Here is a 17,835-nt window from a genome sequence, read left to right as displayed (position 1 = left end):
TTCGTCACCCAGCAATGAGAAAAAGGTCCGATAAATGCAGGTTACTAACAGAAAGTCATCGGACGCTTACTATAACTTTTTTTATTGTGCTTTTCATGTTTGTTTTCTTATTCTATGAAATATTATATAATATAGTTTTTGTAATGTAGAAACATAACACATAATTTTTGTAACATTATGCAGAAAGTCACTGTTGGATTTTTTCTTCCCATTTAGTTTGCTTTTCAAATCTTCTTGGTGGTGATTGTGTTCCTCTGCTTTCCTGTGCTCCTGTTTGGGAAACCACTGTATCTATACTGGCAGCACCATGGCGGTCAGACATTTGAAAATTACAGGGTAGGCAGTGTTCTGTTTTTATTCTCTTCTGTACATGATGATTTTATTGCTTTGTAAGAATTGCTAGTTCTACAGCTTCAATGACATTTTGCAAACAGGCTGAGATACGGATCTGTAGAAAAGAAATTTCAGCAATTTATTGTCTTTTATACTGGCAGTATGTAATAAAGCAATAGGAAGTTTGCTTATCCAAAAAGCAATAGTGGAAAATATTGTAGTGTTACACACTTTGACCTAGATTCATTAACACTTTTGTTTCGTACACTAGTCTTAATGAATTCAGCACATTTTATTCTTGCGCGCCATTCAAGAGAAAAACCCCACTTAATGAATTCGGCCCATCTTATCAGTGGCGTGCGCCTTCATGCATCTCTCAGAAATTTTACTCCAGTGTGGGACAAGAGTAACATTTCTTGCATAAGTAGCTCTGCCACTTTTCTTCTTTTAACCTGGCGTGAGAATGCCAGAAGTCGCAACATATTTCTGCAACTCTGTGTTGTGCAATAAATCTGCAACTATCAAAACTATTTTACACCAGTTTTCTGATGTTATGGCCACTTTGTATTTATTGAAGTAAAAGAACGCATACATGTGAGATTTTTGTTGGCGCCATTTCATAAGCTATAAAGGACTAGAACTGAATGCAAATAAAACCATGCAGTTACATACGGTACTTAGATGTTTCATGGACCTTCGTATTATTCTACCCATGTAACGCAGTGTAGTTTTTTCTGTCACCCATGACAACACCAAGAGAGGGAATCTGCCCTTCAAGGACAGGAAACCTTCATGATAAAAAGGGCAGTACCTCTTTCCACATCAGTTGGTTTCCTAACCTCGATGGGTAACCTTTGGTAAGATGGCGGCGGTGAAGAAAGAAGAAAAAAGCGTGAGCGGGGTACCAGCGCTGTCAGACAGGCTGTTAGACGACGGCCATGCGTCCTGGCACTGAGCATGTCAAGGCGCAGGACAATATTCAGGAAATTGTGCGCTGGTGAAAAAAGAAGCACGCCGGGTCCGGAAGAGGCATCCATGAGCTGTAGCAGGTCCCCCATTTTAAATTGGGTGTGACCACAATAACAGCGCTTTAGCTCTGGCTTTCCTTCTGGTATATGATGGAGGTACAGCAGCAGCAAAGAGGCAACAGTAAGGCCAGCCAGTGGAGCAGAGTGGGTGGTGAGTCCACAGCTCCAGACAGGAACAGTTTTGTGACTTGCCCAGCCTCCGAATCCGATACCCTTCAGTAAACAGTTGGTGGTGATCCTCGTGAATGTTCTCAAACATACCTCTAACAAGCCTTGTTAATGGGGCACTTTCCTTGCTGTTTGATGCTATGAAAGGCTTGAAGTTAGCGCAGAGCTCAAAAAATGGGGAAGTGTGCGCTTTGTAAGATCCCGGATGGGCCAAAGGCTTCATGTACTTAAGTGTGGGCTTCAGGATGGAAGTAGGGCCTTTGACCCTTAGGCTAGGTTAGCCTCAGCACAGAGTTTCATGGGGAGCATGGACGAGTGTTCTAAGGCGCTGGATTAAGGCGCCAGTCTCTTTGGAGGCATGGGTTCAGTTGCCACTGCTGGCACCAAATCGGGCTTTGGAGTTTATCATATGCAAGCAGGCTTTTCTTCATTTTTGTGGTAGACTAACACTCAGATTTTTACATTGTTGTTTAGTCTATTTACTCGACATCATAGAAGGAAACATGGTGTTAATACAGCACATTGTCCTTGTGAAAGTCTGCCCTCCAGTTGCACCTCATTAGTTGGCTCTTTCAGGTGGGGCTTGTCTTTAGAATTGAGATTTACCATCCAATATGAAGGTTTACCTTAAGTGAGATGGATTAGTCTTTTAAATGGAAATCTGAGTGGGGATTTATAGCGCCTCAGAGTGCATCATGGTGCTTCATAGAGTGCCTCTTAGCGCCTCATATCACTCTCATGGTTCCTCGTAGTGCCTCATTGGGCTGCATAGCGCTTCTTGGTCCCTCATGATACCTCATAGCGCATCATGTTGCCTCATATCACTTCATAGTGCCTCATAGCGCTTTCATAGTGACTCATTGTGCCGCATAGCGCCTCAAAGACCTTCATAGTGACTCTTGGTGACTCTTAGTGCCTCATAGCGACTCATACCACCTCATGGTGCCACATATCGCTTCATGATGCCTCATAGCACTTCATAGTGCCTCATAACGCTTTCGTATTGTCTCATAGTGCCTCATAGCATTTTCATAGTGCATAGTGTACCATAGGGCCTCATAGTGCCTCATAGTATTCCATAGTGTCTCGTAGGGCCTTATGGTGCATAACTAGTTAAGGTCTGACAGAACCAAGTTCAGCAACTATTCACTGTGCAAGGCAAGGTTACCAAATTCAGGGGTAGCGTTCACACAGCCATCGGGGGGGTTGGTCCAAACAAGTGCAGTTTTTATTTTCCTTCTACAAGTTGCACAGAGGTCATAATCATAACATTTTTCGTCTTCTCCAAGCACTGACTAAACAAGACACTCTTACTACTCATATACAGCTGAGGTAACCCCCGCTTGGTCAAACAAAACAGCATAAATCCAGGGCAACCACTGATACTTGCGGTTCTCAGCTCAAGTGAAGTCTCTGGCCTGTCTCTCTGTTTAGCTCCAAGACACATGCAGTCTGTTCGGCTTTCCATCAGTCTGGGCTGTACAGATGCCTGAGGTAGGTAATTCAAAATTGAGTCTATAAGTTTGGCTATTAAACCTCTGGTTCCAGATTGCTATATACTAGGAGTTAAAGGATGTGTATGATCATGTCCCAATGCACATCAAACACCATATTTCCGATGGATAGGTTCTCAGCATAGGAGTCATGTTGTCAATGGGCCCTTAATGCTTTAGGGAGATAATAGTTGTTATGACATCTTGCTTATCAAAGAAGGAAGCATTGGTGATGCTTTACCTTGTCAATTTCCAGATCATGGGCAGATCTGATGAGCGCTGAAGAAATCAGTAGGCAGGTTGGGGACAACCTTGACAGAGTTAGGTTATCTACTTAAAAAAAAAAAATTCTAATTTTTTAAGAGTTAGAACCTAAGAGTGTAGGTCTTCCCTTACCTTCTCATAAACTAAGGGAGTCAGAATTGTTGTCTCCCAAGGGAGAAGAACGTGTCCTGCTAAGTGTCAAAATTAATAAGCAGTCTGACCACAACTCTGAGGAAGGCAATATCGTTGTTAGAAACTGTAACCTCCAGAAGTAGCATGGTCACATATATACACCTGTGTGTTGCAATGAAAGATTCAATTTGTTTAAGCCTAAAGAAGCTTTAAACAGTATATAACAAAGCTCCTGTAATCTATACAAAGTCACCATGTAAATGTATTGTCATACAAGAGAGTAGCTGTGGCTAACATAAACCTTTAGGGGAGAACTCTGCCAAGATCCTTAATGACACCGTCTGATCAGTTCAGATGGCGGAGACTTACAGCACCTCATATAAAGGGCAAAGAGAGTTGCAAGCATACCTTTAACAAGCTTTTATGCTGGAACGTTTGGATTCTGCCTCGGACAAGATAGTCTCGCTGAAATGATCCCTGCTAGTAGCCTTAACATCGGCCCGCAGAATAAGTGACATCCAAGCTTTATCAGCAGATCCTCCATTCACTCATGTTCTGGATGATAGGATAGTTTTGAAATTAGACCCGGGATATCTCCCTAAGGTAGTTTCAAAATTCCATAGGTTGCAGGGGATTGTGTTGCGATCTTTCTCTTCAAATCCTAGGAATCCTAAGTAAGAAAACCTACATACTTTAGATGTCAGAAGATGTTTACTGCAGTATTTAACAGTCACAGAAACGTGGAGGAAAGATAGAGACCCATTTTGTATCATTTCATGGGTCTAGAAAGGGCCCTTAAAGTGTCAAAGGGGACCTTAGCAAGATGAGTCAGAGAGGCTATTAAATTAGTTTGTGAGTGTAGGTAGGGCTGTTCCATAAGGTCTCAGGGCCCACTCCTAAAGAGCCATGGCTGCATCCAGGGCGGAGAAGGCGGATGCCTCCATCGACCAGATCTGTAAGGCGGTCACATGGTCCTCTTAATTTTCTTTTTATGAGCACTATAGACTAGATCTATCTGCCTATGCAGCCCATTTTTCTTCAAGTGCCTTCTTATTGTGCATCTTGAAACAGCCACATCGCTAGTTTTCAGAGAGTCCAGTATTTCAGCTGATGTTATTTGTGGGTTTTTCTTTGCATCCCAAACAACTTTCCTGGCAATTGTGACAGGTGAGGATGTTACCTTTAGTAGCCATTCAAACCCATTTGTATCAACTTCTGTGCATGTTACCAGGCCAAAATCACCAGGGTATGTGAACTTTTGATCAGGGCTTCACCCAACCACTAACCATGAGTGGAGAAAAAGTTTTGGTGTTATCATTCATATTCTCTGAAAAAAGGCCAAGAAAGCAAAAATTCTGCCGGGGTATGTAAACTTTTGAGCACAACTGTATGTGTATATATGTAACCCTGGGAGTTCCTCCCATGCTCTGTAAACCAACTGATTCGGACAGAGGTAATTCTCTTTTTTATCTTGACGGTTTCCTGTCCTTGAAGGGCGGATCACCTTCTCATTGGTGCTGTCATGGGTTCCGAAAAAAAACACATTGCCAGAAAGTAATATATGTGTTTCCCTATAGAAAGGATATACTTTAGTTCGCCGTGGCAGCGAGGAAGAGCTGTCACTACACACATCACATGATTTGGAAGAGGGGGACAATCATACAGGCCATGAATCTCAGCTACAAGGAGAAAAGGAAAAGGTAAGAAAATGACTACATTCTTAGTTGAGATATATATATAATATATATGTGTATGTATGTTCCCCAATACACAGTTGTCATATGCAACCCCTGGCAAAAACTATGGAATTGCCGGCCTTGGAGGATGTTCATTCAGTTGTTTAATTTTGTAGAAAAAAAGCAGATCACAGACATGGCACAAAACTAAAGTCATTTCAAATGGCAACTTTCTGGCTTTTTCTGAAACACTAAAAGAAATCTAGATCAAAAAGTGTGGTAGTCGGTAATGGTTACTTTTTTAACCAAGCATAGGGGAAAAATTATGAAATCACTCAATTCTGAGGGAAAAAATTATGGAATCATGAAAGACAAACAAAAAAATACTCCAACACATCGCTAGTATTTTGTTGCACCACTCTGAGGCATGGACTTAATGCGTGTCAAACAGTACTCTTCATCAATCCGGCTCCAACTTTCTCTGATTGCTGTTGCCAGATCAGCTTTGCAGGTTGGAGCCTTGTCATGGACCATTTTCTTGAACTTCCATCAATTGGATTGAGATCCGGACTGTTTGCAGGCCATGACATTGACCTTATGTGTCTTTTTTTCAAGGAATGTTTTCACAGTTTTTGCTCTATGGCAGCATGCACTCTCATCTTGAAAAATTATTTCATCAACCCCAAACATCCTTTCGATTGATGGTATAAGAAAAGTGTCCAAAATACCAACATAAACTTGTGCATTTATTGAAGTGTAATGGCAGCCATCTCCCCAGTGCCTTTACCTGACATGTAGCCCCATATTATCAATAACTGTGGAAATTTGCATGTTCTCTTCAGTCAGTCATCTTTATAAATCTCATTGGAACGCTACCAGCCAAAAGTTCCAGCATCATCACCTTGCCCAATGCAGATTCGCGATTCATCTCTGAATATGACTTTCATCCAGTCATGCACAGTCCACGATTGCTTTTCCTTAGCCCATTGTAACCTTATTTTTTTCTGTTTAGGTGTTAATGATGGCTTTCGTTTAGCTTTTCTGTATCTAAATGCCATTTCCTTTAGGCGGTTTCTTACAGTTCGGTCACAGATGTTGACTCCAGTTTCCACCTATTCGTTCCTCATTTGTTTTGTTGTGCATTTCCTGTTTTGGAGATATATTGCTTTAAGTTTCCAGTCTTGACGCTTTGATGTTTTCCTTGGTCTACCTGTATGTTTGCCCTTTTTTTTATTTACTCAAATAGATTTTTATTAAAGATAAATAAAGCATAAAACAGTCTGACAATATACAATCAGTTTCCAAAAATCCAACCCCTTTTAGCCCAGAACATCAACCACCCCCATCCCCACCATTAGACAGCTCATATTGACATTCAAGCATTTCTCAACCTTACAACATGAGGATTCATTTCAGTATTCCCTCTTATATAGTAGTGTAAGGTGATACTCCCTCAGACAATAACCCATGACCTCCCCCTAAATCACCCTGTCTTTTATCCATACTCCAACCATGGTGCCCATAACTTTTCGTATAGGGCAAATTTCCCCCTTTTCTTATAAACCCCCTTCTCCAATGTAATGATATGTTTCACGTATTGAAGGTATTCTCACCTAGACGGTGGCTCCTCCCTTATCCAACATCTAGCAATCATTTTCTGGGCCATATAAAGTAGTCTGACAATTGCCTCTTTCAATGCATTGTCTATCGCTATTGTCGGGGTAGCTATTTAGGGAAAGCTAAATTAACCCTTCACGGTCGAGCCAGTGATTTCCAAATTAATCCACAGAGTGTTGCTAGCAACTCAAATGACCACACGGAGACGGGGGTCTCTGTACGGGAGGATCGAGACAGATCACTAAGCCCCTTTATTTTAGTCACTTCTTTTATAACATTTTGCTTATCCCCTTCCTGACATCCGACGTACTATCCTGTCCATGGGACCCGGGCCCCTATGCCCATGGACGGGATAGTACGTCTACTGTGATCAGCGGCCGGGTGTCAGCTGATTTTCACAGCTGACACCCGGCACAATGTGTCAGGGGCGGTCACGGACCGCCCCCGACACTTTAACCCCTTGCACACTGCGATCAAACATGATCGCGGTGTATCGGGAGTTAAAGGGAAGCATCGGCAGGGAGGGGGCTCCCTCCGTGCTTCCCTGAGCCCCCCACGGCAGCGCAATGTGCAGCGCTGCTGCGGGGGGCTCCTTTCCTCCAGGCCCCCGAATCCAAGATGGCGACGGGGGCCTTCGGGGGCCTGCAGGAAGCTGGCTTCCTCAGTGCCTGCAAAGCGCAGGCAAGAGGAAGTCTTCTTCAATGCCTGTGACAGATTGCTGATCTGTCACAGTGATCTGTGATGTGACAGATCAGCGATCTGTCACAGGACAGTGATGTCCCACCTGGGACTATGTAATAAAATTAAAAAAAAAAGTGTAAAAATAATTTTAAAAAAATCGCCAAGTAAATTAGTAAAAAAAAAAAAAATATTCCCCAATAAATTCATTTTTTGAAAATAAAAAAAACAAAACAATAAAAGTACACATATTAGGTTTCGCCGCTTCCGTAACGACCCGCCCTATAAAACTGTCCCATTAGTTAACCCCTTTAGCGAACCCCTTAAAAAATAAAAATAAAAAACGAAGCAAAAAATAATGATTTATCATACCGCCAAACAAAAAGTGTAATAACGCGCGATCAAAAAGACGCATATAAATATCCATGGTACCGCTGAAAACGTCATCTTGTCCCGCAAAAAACGAGCCGCCACACAGCATCATCAGCGAAAAAATAAAAAAGTTATAGCTCGCAGAATAAAGCGATGCAAAAATAATTATTTTTTATATTAAAATAGTTTTCATTGCATAAAACCAACAAAACATAAAAAAAACGACCTAAATGAGGTATCGCTGTAACCGTACTGACCCGAAGAATAAAACCGCTTTATCAATTTTACTGCACGCGGAACGGTGTAAATGCACTCCCCCAAAAGAAATTCATGAAACGCTGGTTTTTGTTCATTCTGCGTCCCAAAAATCGGAATAAAAAGCGATCAAAAAATGTCACGTGCCCGAAAATGGTACCAATAAAAACGTCAACTCGTCCCGCAAAAAATAAGACCTCACATGACTCGGTGGGTCAAAATACGGAAAAATTATAGCTCTCAATATGTGGTGATGCAAAAACTATTTTTACAATAAAAAGTGTCTTTTAGCGTGCGACAGCTGCCAAAAATAAAAACCGCCATAAATAGTAAATCAAACCCCCCGTTATCACCCCCTTAGTTAGGGAAAAATAATAAAATTAAAAAAATGTATTTATTTCCATTTTTCCATTAGGGCTAGGGCTAGGGTTAGGGCTTGGGTTAGGGCTAGGGTTAGGGCTGAGATTAGGGTTAGGGGTGTGTTGGGGTTCGGGTTGGAGTTAGAATTGGGGGTTTCCACTGTTTGGGCACATCAGGGGCTCTCCAAATGCAACTCAGCCTACTCAGGACAAATTGCAAAACAATTTTTGGGGTCCAATTTCTCCTGTTACCCTTAGGAAAATAAAAAATTGGGGGCAAAAATATCATTTTTGTGGAAAAAAATGATTTTTTTATTTTCACGTCCGAGCGTTATAAACTTTCTGTGAAGCACTTGGGGGTTCAAAGTGCTCACCACACATCTAGATAAGTTCCGTGGGGGGGTCTAGTGTCCAAAATGGGGTCACTTGTGGGGAGTTTCAATAGTTTAGGTACATCAGGGGCTCTCCAAACGCACATGACACCCGCAGACCATTCCATCAAAGTCTGCATTCCAAAATGGCACTGCTTCCCTTCCGAGCCCCGACGTGTGTCCATACAGTAGTTTTCTCCCACATATGGGGTGTCAGCGTACTCATGACAAATTGGACAACAACTTTTGGGGTCCAATTTCTCCTGTTACCCTTGGGAAAATAAAAAAATTGGGGACTAATTGATCATGTTTGTGGAAAAAATACGATTTTTTTATTTTCATGCCCTGGCATTATAAACTTCTCTGAAGCCCTTGGGGGTTCAAAGTGCTCACCTCACATCTAGATAAGTTCCTTAGGGGGTCTAGTTTTCTAAATGGGGTCATTTGTGGGGGGTTTCCACTGTTTAGGTACATTAGGGGCTCTCCAAAGGCAACATGACACCCGCAGACCATTCCATCAGTGTCTGCATTCCAAAACGTCACTACTTCCCTTCCGATCCCCGACGTGTGCCCATACAGTAGTTTTCTCCCACATATGGGGTATCAGCATACTCAGGACAAATTGGACAACAACTTTTGGGGTCCAATTTCTCCTGTTACCCTTGGGAAAATAAAAAAAATGGTGACTAAAAGATCATGTTTGTGGAAAAAATACGAATTTTTTATTTTCACGCCCGGGCGTTGTAAACTTCTGTGAAGCACTGTGGGGTTCAAAGTGCTCACCACACATCTAGATAAGTTCCTTAGGGGGTCTAGTTTCCAAAATGGTGTCATTTGTGGGGGGTTTCCACTGTTTAGGTACATCAGGGGTTTTCCAATCGCGAAATGGTGTCCGATCTCAATTCCAGCCAAAAACGTCAAATGGCGCTGCTTCCCTTCCGAGCTCTGCCATGCGCCCAAATAGTGGTTTACCCCCACATGTGGCGTATCAGCGTACTCAGGACAAATTGCACAATAACTTTTAGGGTCCTGTTACCCTTGGGAAAATAAAAATTGGGGTGAAAAGATCATTTTTGTGAAAAAAATATGATTTTTTAATTGTACCGCTGTACGTTATAAACTTCTGTAAAGCCCTTGTGGGTTCAGAGTTCTCACCACATATCTAGATAAGTTCCTTGGGGGGTCTAGTTTCCAAAATGGGGTCACTTGTAGGGGGTTTCCACTGTTTAGGTACATCAGGGACTCTCCAAACGTGACATGGCGTCCGATCTGAATTCCAGCCAATTTTGCATTGAAAAAGTCAAACGGCGCTCCTTCCATTCTGAGCTCTGCCATGCGCCGAAACAGTCGTTCCCCCCCCACATATCAGGTATCAGCGTACTCAGGACAAATTGCACAATAACTTTTGCAGTCCAATTTCTCCTGTTACCCTTGGTAAAATAAAAAAAATTGAACCTGAAGTATTTTTTTTGTGAAAAAAAGTTAATGTTCATTTTTTTTTTTTTTTTAAATATTCAAAAAAATTCCTGTGACGCACCTAAAGGGTTAATAAACTTCTTGAATGTGGTTTTGAGCACCTTAAGGGGTGCAGTTTTTAGAATGGTGTCACTTTTGGGTATTTTCTATCATATAGACCCCTCAAAGTGGCTTCAAATGTGATGTGGTCCTAAAAATAAAATGGTGTTGTAAAAATGAGAAATCGCTGGTCAACTTTTAACCCTTATAACTTCCTAACAAAAAAAAATTTTGGTTCCAAAATTGTGCTGATGTAAAGTAAACATGTGGGAAATGTTAGTTATCAAGTTTTTTGTGTGCCGTATCTCTGTGATTTAAGGGCATAAAAATTCAAAGTTGGAAAATTGCGAAATTTTCAAAATTTTTGCCAAATTTCCGTTTTTTTCACAAATAAACGCAAGTTATTTGAATGAAATTTTAGCACTAACATGAAGTACAATATGTCACGAGAAAACAATGTCAGAATCACCGGGATCCATGGAAGCGTTCCAGAGTTATGACCTCATAAAGGTACAGTGGTCAGAATTGTAAAAATTGGCCCGGTCATGAACGTGCAAACCACCATTGGGGGTGAAGGGGTTAATTATGCAACGTTCTCAACTACCAATAACATCATTTCACTTTATAAGCCAATAATATTGCAAGAAAACCGGAAGCTACATATATGTCCGTATCCAAATAGAAAGTAGTATAATGGCATATTCTTCAGAGTTTTACACCCCCGCATCCCTTATCTTACACCTGATGGGAATAGTCTAGTTTCATGACAGTTTGAACTTTTACCTAATTACAAAATTTATGTTACAGCAACAAAAACGGAGAAACGAAACCTTCAGGAAAAATGGAGAAGTGAAACTTCAGCTCTGATTTTAGTATTAACCCTTCACATTCCCACCTAGAAAAATTTTGTTAACACATATGCAGCATCAGAGGTGCTATCCCAAGCTAACAGCTTGAGGGGTACTGGTCTTCACATGACTGATGCCATGTTACCAGTCATGGCTGTCGCGGCGCACCCGTCCACCCTGTATACTGCAGTTCACGAATAACAATTTTTGATGACTCTGGTGGAGATCTTTTGTAGGTAGCCATGTGCTTGGCTTAAACATCTTCATCAAATAGCCTTTTAAGATCAGTGCAGAGAAGAGCAGGGGCAACGACGCCTTTATTATCATCATTAGCTGTCTTAGTGCAGAATTTCCTAATACATACAGAAATACACCAAAAAACAAGTTTTAGTATCACATATACAACAAGGATACAGACAGCAATATGCAACAAGCTTTGTAAGATCCCAGCTATCCAGCCCCCAATTCCCTTAAACCAATTGGCTGGATTAAGAAAGGAGAAGGTGTCTGACCACCAACTGTCCTTATTACGATCATTGTCTTTATCGTATTGATCTCTGAGTCATTGAATATCTTCTAACTTTAACTTTTAACTTCTCCACATATCCCAACAGACAAACCACTGGCTCCCTAGGGATCACACATCCATGCGCCCCTTCTATGGGACTCAGGACCACTAACCAGAAAGAGGCCAGTCTTGGGCAAGTCTACATCATATGGTATATAACTGCACATTCGTTACTGCATCGGGGACACTCAGAATTAGGTCTCAAGCCCGCCTTAAATAATACGTCTAGGAACTTCTAAACTCTATGCATTATATAAAGCTGAGACAGCCTACTCGGCTCACTCAGCGACAGTCTTGGTATCCACTCCAGGGCAGAATCCCATGTATCATCCTCTATTGGGCCCATCTCTCTCTCCCACTTAGCTCTGGCTTTTATTGAAAATATAAGAAAAAGGTGTGTAGCAAATCCCCAAATAAGGAGGATATTACCCCACTAGTGGACCCATTCACACATATATAATCCAGCACAATATCCCCCTGAATAGTGAGATGTCCAGTCTTATTCTGAGCCCTAAATGCATGCTTCATCTGTGCATACTGGAAACCCCCTCGAGGCTCGAAGCCCAAACTCTAACTGCAACTGAGGAAACTGCTTTCAACCCCTGCAGATCCATCACCTGGTAAATATACTGAATCCCTTTAGCCTGCCATTCCGTCAAACCCCCCAAGGACTGAACTCTGGAAGATTATTATTATTCCATATCGGCGAGAACCGAGTCAAGCAGGTAACCCCACGAATGTATTTAACCTTTCCCCATACTTTATGTATCAGAGACAGTGTAGGGTATCTCTTCCCAAGTGCCCCCAGAGAACCATCCTCCAAGCATTGAACCACAGGGTGTCTATTCATCAGTTTTTCCAATATAAGTTGTACCGTGTTGGAGGTCGCCTCATGCGCCCAACCTCTTAAATGTCGACATTGAGCCACAAGGAAATATACTCCGGGATTAGGCAAAGCCAGTCACCCATCATCCTTGGGACGCAGAAGGGTCTCTAATTTAATTCGGGGACATTTTTTTCCCCCACACCAGTTCTCTGAACAAAGAATTTATTTGTTTAAATTTTCCCTGAAGAATCCATATAGGCGCATTGTTTAAGATATACAGCACTTTGGGCATCAGAATTATTTTAATAAGGTTGACTCTGCCCACTACCAACAGGTGCAATTTATTCCAGGCTCCCACCTTTGCCCTAAGGGTCCCCAATATGGGAGTCAAATTTTTATGTAAGTAGTCCGTGATCGGCAGCGATATCCATATCCCAAGATATTTGAATTGTCACTACTTTGAATCTGCTCACTTCCACATTACTATCCATTTCATCAACTGTCTTATCTATATAAAACAAATGTGATTTACTCCAATTAATCACCAGCCCCAACAGAGATCCAAACCTTAAAATGAGCCGTATAGCACTTCTCAAAGATGTCCGTGATTCACTGAGGAATAACAAGATATCATCCGCATAGAGCGCTATTTTTTCCTCAATCACTCCGTATCTGAAACCCGATACCTCTGTAGACTGTCGTATTTTTGCAGCCAGTGGTTCCACAGTCAGAGCAAACAAGAGGGGAGAGCGGGCACCCCTGCCTCGTTCCTCTATGTAAGTCAGTAGTATGAGACAGCACCCCATTCACCCTAACTCTAGCCAACGGTTGCACGTACAATAATTGAACCCACGATATAAATTGTGGGCCAAACCCCAAACGATGCAAAACCTGCCATAAATAACCCCACTCTACACTGTCAAATGCTTTATGGGCGTATAACGATGTGATTACCCTCTGGCCACAGTTGTCTGCCTGTAACTGCAAATTCATGAAAAGCCTTCTCAGATTCACAGCCGTAGACCTGTCAGGCATAAAGCCAGACTGATTCAGATGTATTAATTTAGAAATAACACCCGACAGCCGAATTGCCAACACCTTGGCCAGGAGTTTAACATCCGTTGTGAGCAGTGAAATTGGTCGGTATGAATCTGGCAATTGCAGGTCCTTATCTTCCTTCTGCAATACCATTATTATGGCCTCCCTCATAGATGTCAGCAGAATCCCTCTACCCTTTGCCTCTTCAAAAACCACCCTATGTCTGGGTATTAGCACTTCCTCCAAACTTTTAAAAATTTCTACCGGTAACCCATCCGCTCCTGGTGCCTTCCACTTCGCCATTGACCCCAACGCCCTACTTAGCTCCTCATCTGTAAGAGGTGCCTCCAAACTGTCCCTGTCCTCATCCTCCAATCTGGGAAGCTTTACCCCCTCCAGGAACGCCACATTGTCCTCAACCAATGCCCCCGTCCGAGAGGAATATAGATCTTTATAGAATTCAATAAAAATATTCAGAATGTCCGAATTATCCGACACCTTCGTGCCATCCCTTGAATTCAGAGAGTGCACATATGGAGTCCCTCTCTGTGACGAAGGCACCAGCGACAACATATGGCCCACCTTTTCCTCATCCTGATAGTAAGCCAACTGCTGGAACCCCCTTTTCCTCTCTGCCTGTTCTAAAAGTATTTTATTCACCTCCTCATGAGCTTCTCTTAATCTTTTCCTAGCCTCTTGGGTATTCAGTGTAGCCATCTCATCTTCCACTTTCCTTAACTTCTCCATAGTTTCTCTTTGTTTCGCTTTCGACTTACACCTTCTAATATCTCTAAATAGCAGGCCTCTCAGATATGCTTTCATCGCATCCCAGACGATAGATACCGTATATACTCGTGTATAAGTCGACCCGTGTATAAGTCGACCCCCCTAATTTTACCTCAAAAAACTGGGAAAAATGTATTGACTCGCGTATAAGTCGAGGGTGCACAGTGAGTGGCCTCAGTTATTTGCACAGTGAGTGGCCCCAGTTATTTGCACAGTGAGTGGCCCCATCATGTTGCTGCTGCCGCTGCCTCCCTTAAAAAAAAACAAAAAAAAAACTGTATACTCACCTCAGTCGCTGCCCCCTGCTCATCAGCGTTGCGCTCTGCTGTGACTGTGCAGGCAGAGAGCGATAGCGCTCTCTGACCTGAATGTCACTGCAGAGGACGCAAGACAGAAGAGCGCAGGGACAGGTGAATATGCCTCCCAACCCCCCCTTCATACTCACCGGGGTCCTGGCGCTTGTCTCTGCAGCTCCTCTGCTTGTTCCATGTTGTCGGCGCTGCTCTCTTCCTGGTTCAGCGGTCACGTGGTACCCGCTCATTAAATATGCGCATATTTAATGAGCGGGTACCGTTTGACAGCTGAAGCAGGAAGAGAGCAGCGCCGACAACATATAACAAGCAGGGGAGCTGCAGAGAAGGGTGAGTATGATCTGACACCCCCGCTCCCCCTCCCCCGCCAATCCCCCCTGGTATATGACTCGTGTATAAGTCAAGAGGGGGACTTTCAGCCCAAAAAAATGGGCTGAAAATCTCGACTTATACACGAGTATATACGGTATATCAGCACTTCCGTCATTAAGAGCAAAGTATTCCTCCACTTCCCGTTGTATACTCTCTAGGTCCAAGTTGTGCAACCAAGAAGGGTGAATCTTCCACCCTCCCCTACACCTGGCCCGTGTCCCCGCTGACCGCAATTCCACCTCCAACGGACTATGGTCTGAAATAGCCCGAGGTAAGTATTTCACATCTCGCACCATCGAATCCAGCATCCCATTTTCAAGAGCCTTATCTATTCTGGACAAGGTGTCATGTGCTGGCGAGTAACAAGAGTACCCCCTCTCCCCAACATGCCTCACCCTCCACACATCCACCAGTCCAATCTCTTGCAAATATGTACCAAATGCAGTGATATGGCTCCGAGTCCTTTTGTTTTTGTCACATATGTTATTGAGGTCCCCAATAACCAAGAGAGGAAGCCCCCCCCCCCCCCTACGTCCAGTCAGCTCTATCACCTCCCCAATCTTCTTGCTAGAGTAAGGAGGCAGGATATACATAGCCGCCACACACAACAGCACACCAAACATTCTACATATCACCACCACGTATTGTCAAGTGAGTCTCAAGCAGACATATCGGAGCCTTCTGATCTCGAGCATACTGGAGGATAGCCGCCCGTCTGGTTTTGGCTGCCAGGCCCCTCACATTCCAACTGAGAATTTTAATACGATCCCCCATTACACCACCCTTTAAACTGTAAAAGGTCCTCCCTCTTCCATACGCGCTGTCTGTTCCCACCCATCTAACTCCCAAATCCCTCCCTAAAATGAAAACTAACTCTCATCGAGAGTGGGGCACCTCTAGCCCAGTGTGAACACACTCCCATAGCTAATGTGTACTATACCAAACCTCTATGTTGTACACTTACAATACGTATCCCTCCGCACTTGTCATCTCTTCCCACCTCCCGCCATCTTATAAACTTTAATACCTATCAAAATCTTAAATTTTCCTAAGACAAAAATGTAGAAATAATACAGTTCACAGCCACATTTCACTGTCGCAATTTCTCCTTCCGTCGCTCTCCTCCGTTGCCGCATCCCGGAGCACACTATATGAAATACCCACACTGAGCACATTACAGGCTCAAACAAACAGAGCAAAGAGAAAAACCATATACGCAAAAGAAAAATTCAATCCTCATATTCCAGACATGAGATAATAATTCGCCACCGGACCACCACTGAATCTCAGTCTCCTTTGGCCTGCAATTTCTTGGCATTGAGGTCAATCCACTGCGTAGCGTCCCCCGGTGTCAAAAATAATTGAGCCCTGTCAAAGGCCACTACCCGTAGCCTCACAGGAAACAGCATGGAGTATTGCACACCCAACTCCCAAAGGCGTCTCTTAACACTGGTGAACGCCATCCTCTGCTTTTGGAACGCAGCAGAGTAGTCCAGATATAAAGCAATCCTCTGTCTGTCAATTGTAAGATCCTCTGCGTCCCTGGCTTTCCTCAGGATGATGTCCCGATCTCTATAGTTTAGAATTTTGGCCAGCATATTACGGGGATTAGACCCAGGGGCAGGAGGCTTTGGCGGGACCATATGAGCCCTTTCAACAGCAAAAACTTTTGTCAGCTGCGCGTCCCCAAACTTCTCCAACAGCCACTTTTCAATAAACTCTGTAGGGCCTCCTCCCTTCCGTTTTTTCAGGAATTTCCACAATACTCAGATTGTTCCGTCTGGATCTATTCTCGAGATCATAGTTTTTTGCAGCCAGCTCTGACAATTGTGCAAATTTCTTTTCAGCTTTCTGCAATTTAACAACGTGATCCTCTGCGGTGCTCACCCTCTTTTCCACTGCACCCACAGGTTTATCCACCTTCTGCATGGCCGCATTAATATTTGCCACTTCCCCTCTCACATCCTGCACCTGCTGGGTCAGCATATTCAAGGACTGCTTACATGAGGAGACCAACATAAAAACATCCTTAAGAGTCGACTCTCCGTCAGGCTCCAGCTTATCCTGGCCCCTGACTGCAACCTCCATATTATCTGCTCCTGCTCCATCCTGTGACTCATTCTCCCCTTCAGACAGCTCTTCCTCTTCAGGGTCCGAATCTGCCCCAGCACTCACAGCCGCCTCCGCCTCTGCTCCTTCTTCTCTAGCAAATTTCCTCAGTTTGGCTGCGGCCTCCATGCGCTGCTTGCATTCAGCATTTACTTTTGCCGCCTCCTCACTGGCAGCCGCGCCATCTTGGATTCCGCCTCCCTCTCCCGCACCCGGGTCACGCTGTCTCCTCCGTGTCATCACCGCTCCACACACACACACAGGTCGGTTCCCGCAGCTGCCCAGACCCCTCAGCCGTCCTCCGCCTTTTGAAAAAAGTACATTTTTTTGTGGCTATGCAGGATTAAAGCACTTATCACCGGTGGGAGGTCTCCCCTGCACGTCCGGTCACATTGCCGGCTAGGCTCCCCCCCAGTATGTTCGCCTTTAACAACCTTTCCATGTTGTTTGTATTTGGTCCAGATTTTAGATACAGCTGACTGTGAACAACCAACATCTTTTGCAACATTGCATGACGATTTACCCTCTTTTAAGAGTTTGAAAATCCTCTCCTTTGTTTCAATTGACATCTCTCGTGTTGGAGCCATGATTCATGTCAGTCCACTTGGTGCAAAAGCTCTCCAAAGTGTGATCACTCCTTTTCAGATGCATACTAACGAGCAGATCTAATTTGATGCAGGTGTTAGTTTTGGGAACGAAGATTTACAGGGTGATTC

General features: G+C 43.4%; 1 protein-coding gene across 2 annotated transcripts in view; it reads left to right on the top strand.

The window, feature by feature from the left end:
• The window catches only part of ATP6V0A2 (ATPase H+ transporting V0 subunit a2), a 183,953-nt gene that overhangs the window by 148,536 nt on the left and 17,582 nt on the right, over nucleotides 1-17,835 (top strand). For both annotated transcript variants that reach the window (XM_073586095.1, XM_073586096.1), the window contains 2 exons: nucleotides 217-336; nucleotides 4,996-5,118. In XM_073586095.1, the coding sequence (XP_073442196.1) occupies nucleotides 217-336; nucleotides 4,996-5,118 (243 nt within the window). The remainder of the gene's footprint in view (nucleotides 1-216; nucleotides 337-4,995; nucleotides 5,119-17,835) is intronic.

This window comes from Dendrobates tinctorius, unplaced genomic scaffold (genome assembly GCF_039654945.1).
Source record: "Dendrobates tinctorius isolate UK_male_01 unplaced genomic scaffold, ASM3965494v1 ptg000090l, whole genome shotgun sequence".
NCBI lineage: Eukaryota > Metazoa > Chordata > Amphibia > Anura > Dendrobatidae > Dendrobates > Dendrobates tinctorius.
Note: the sequence above shows the minus strand (reverse complement) of the source record. Positions and strands in the feature narration are given on the sequence as shown.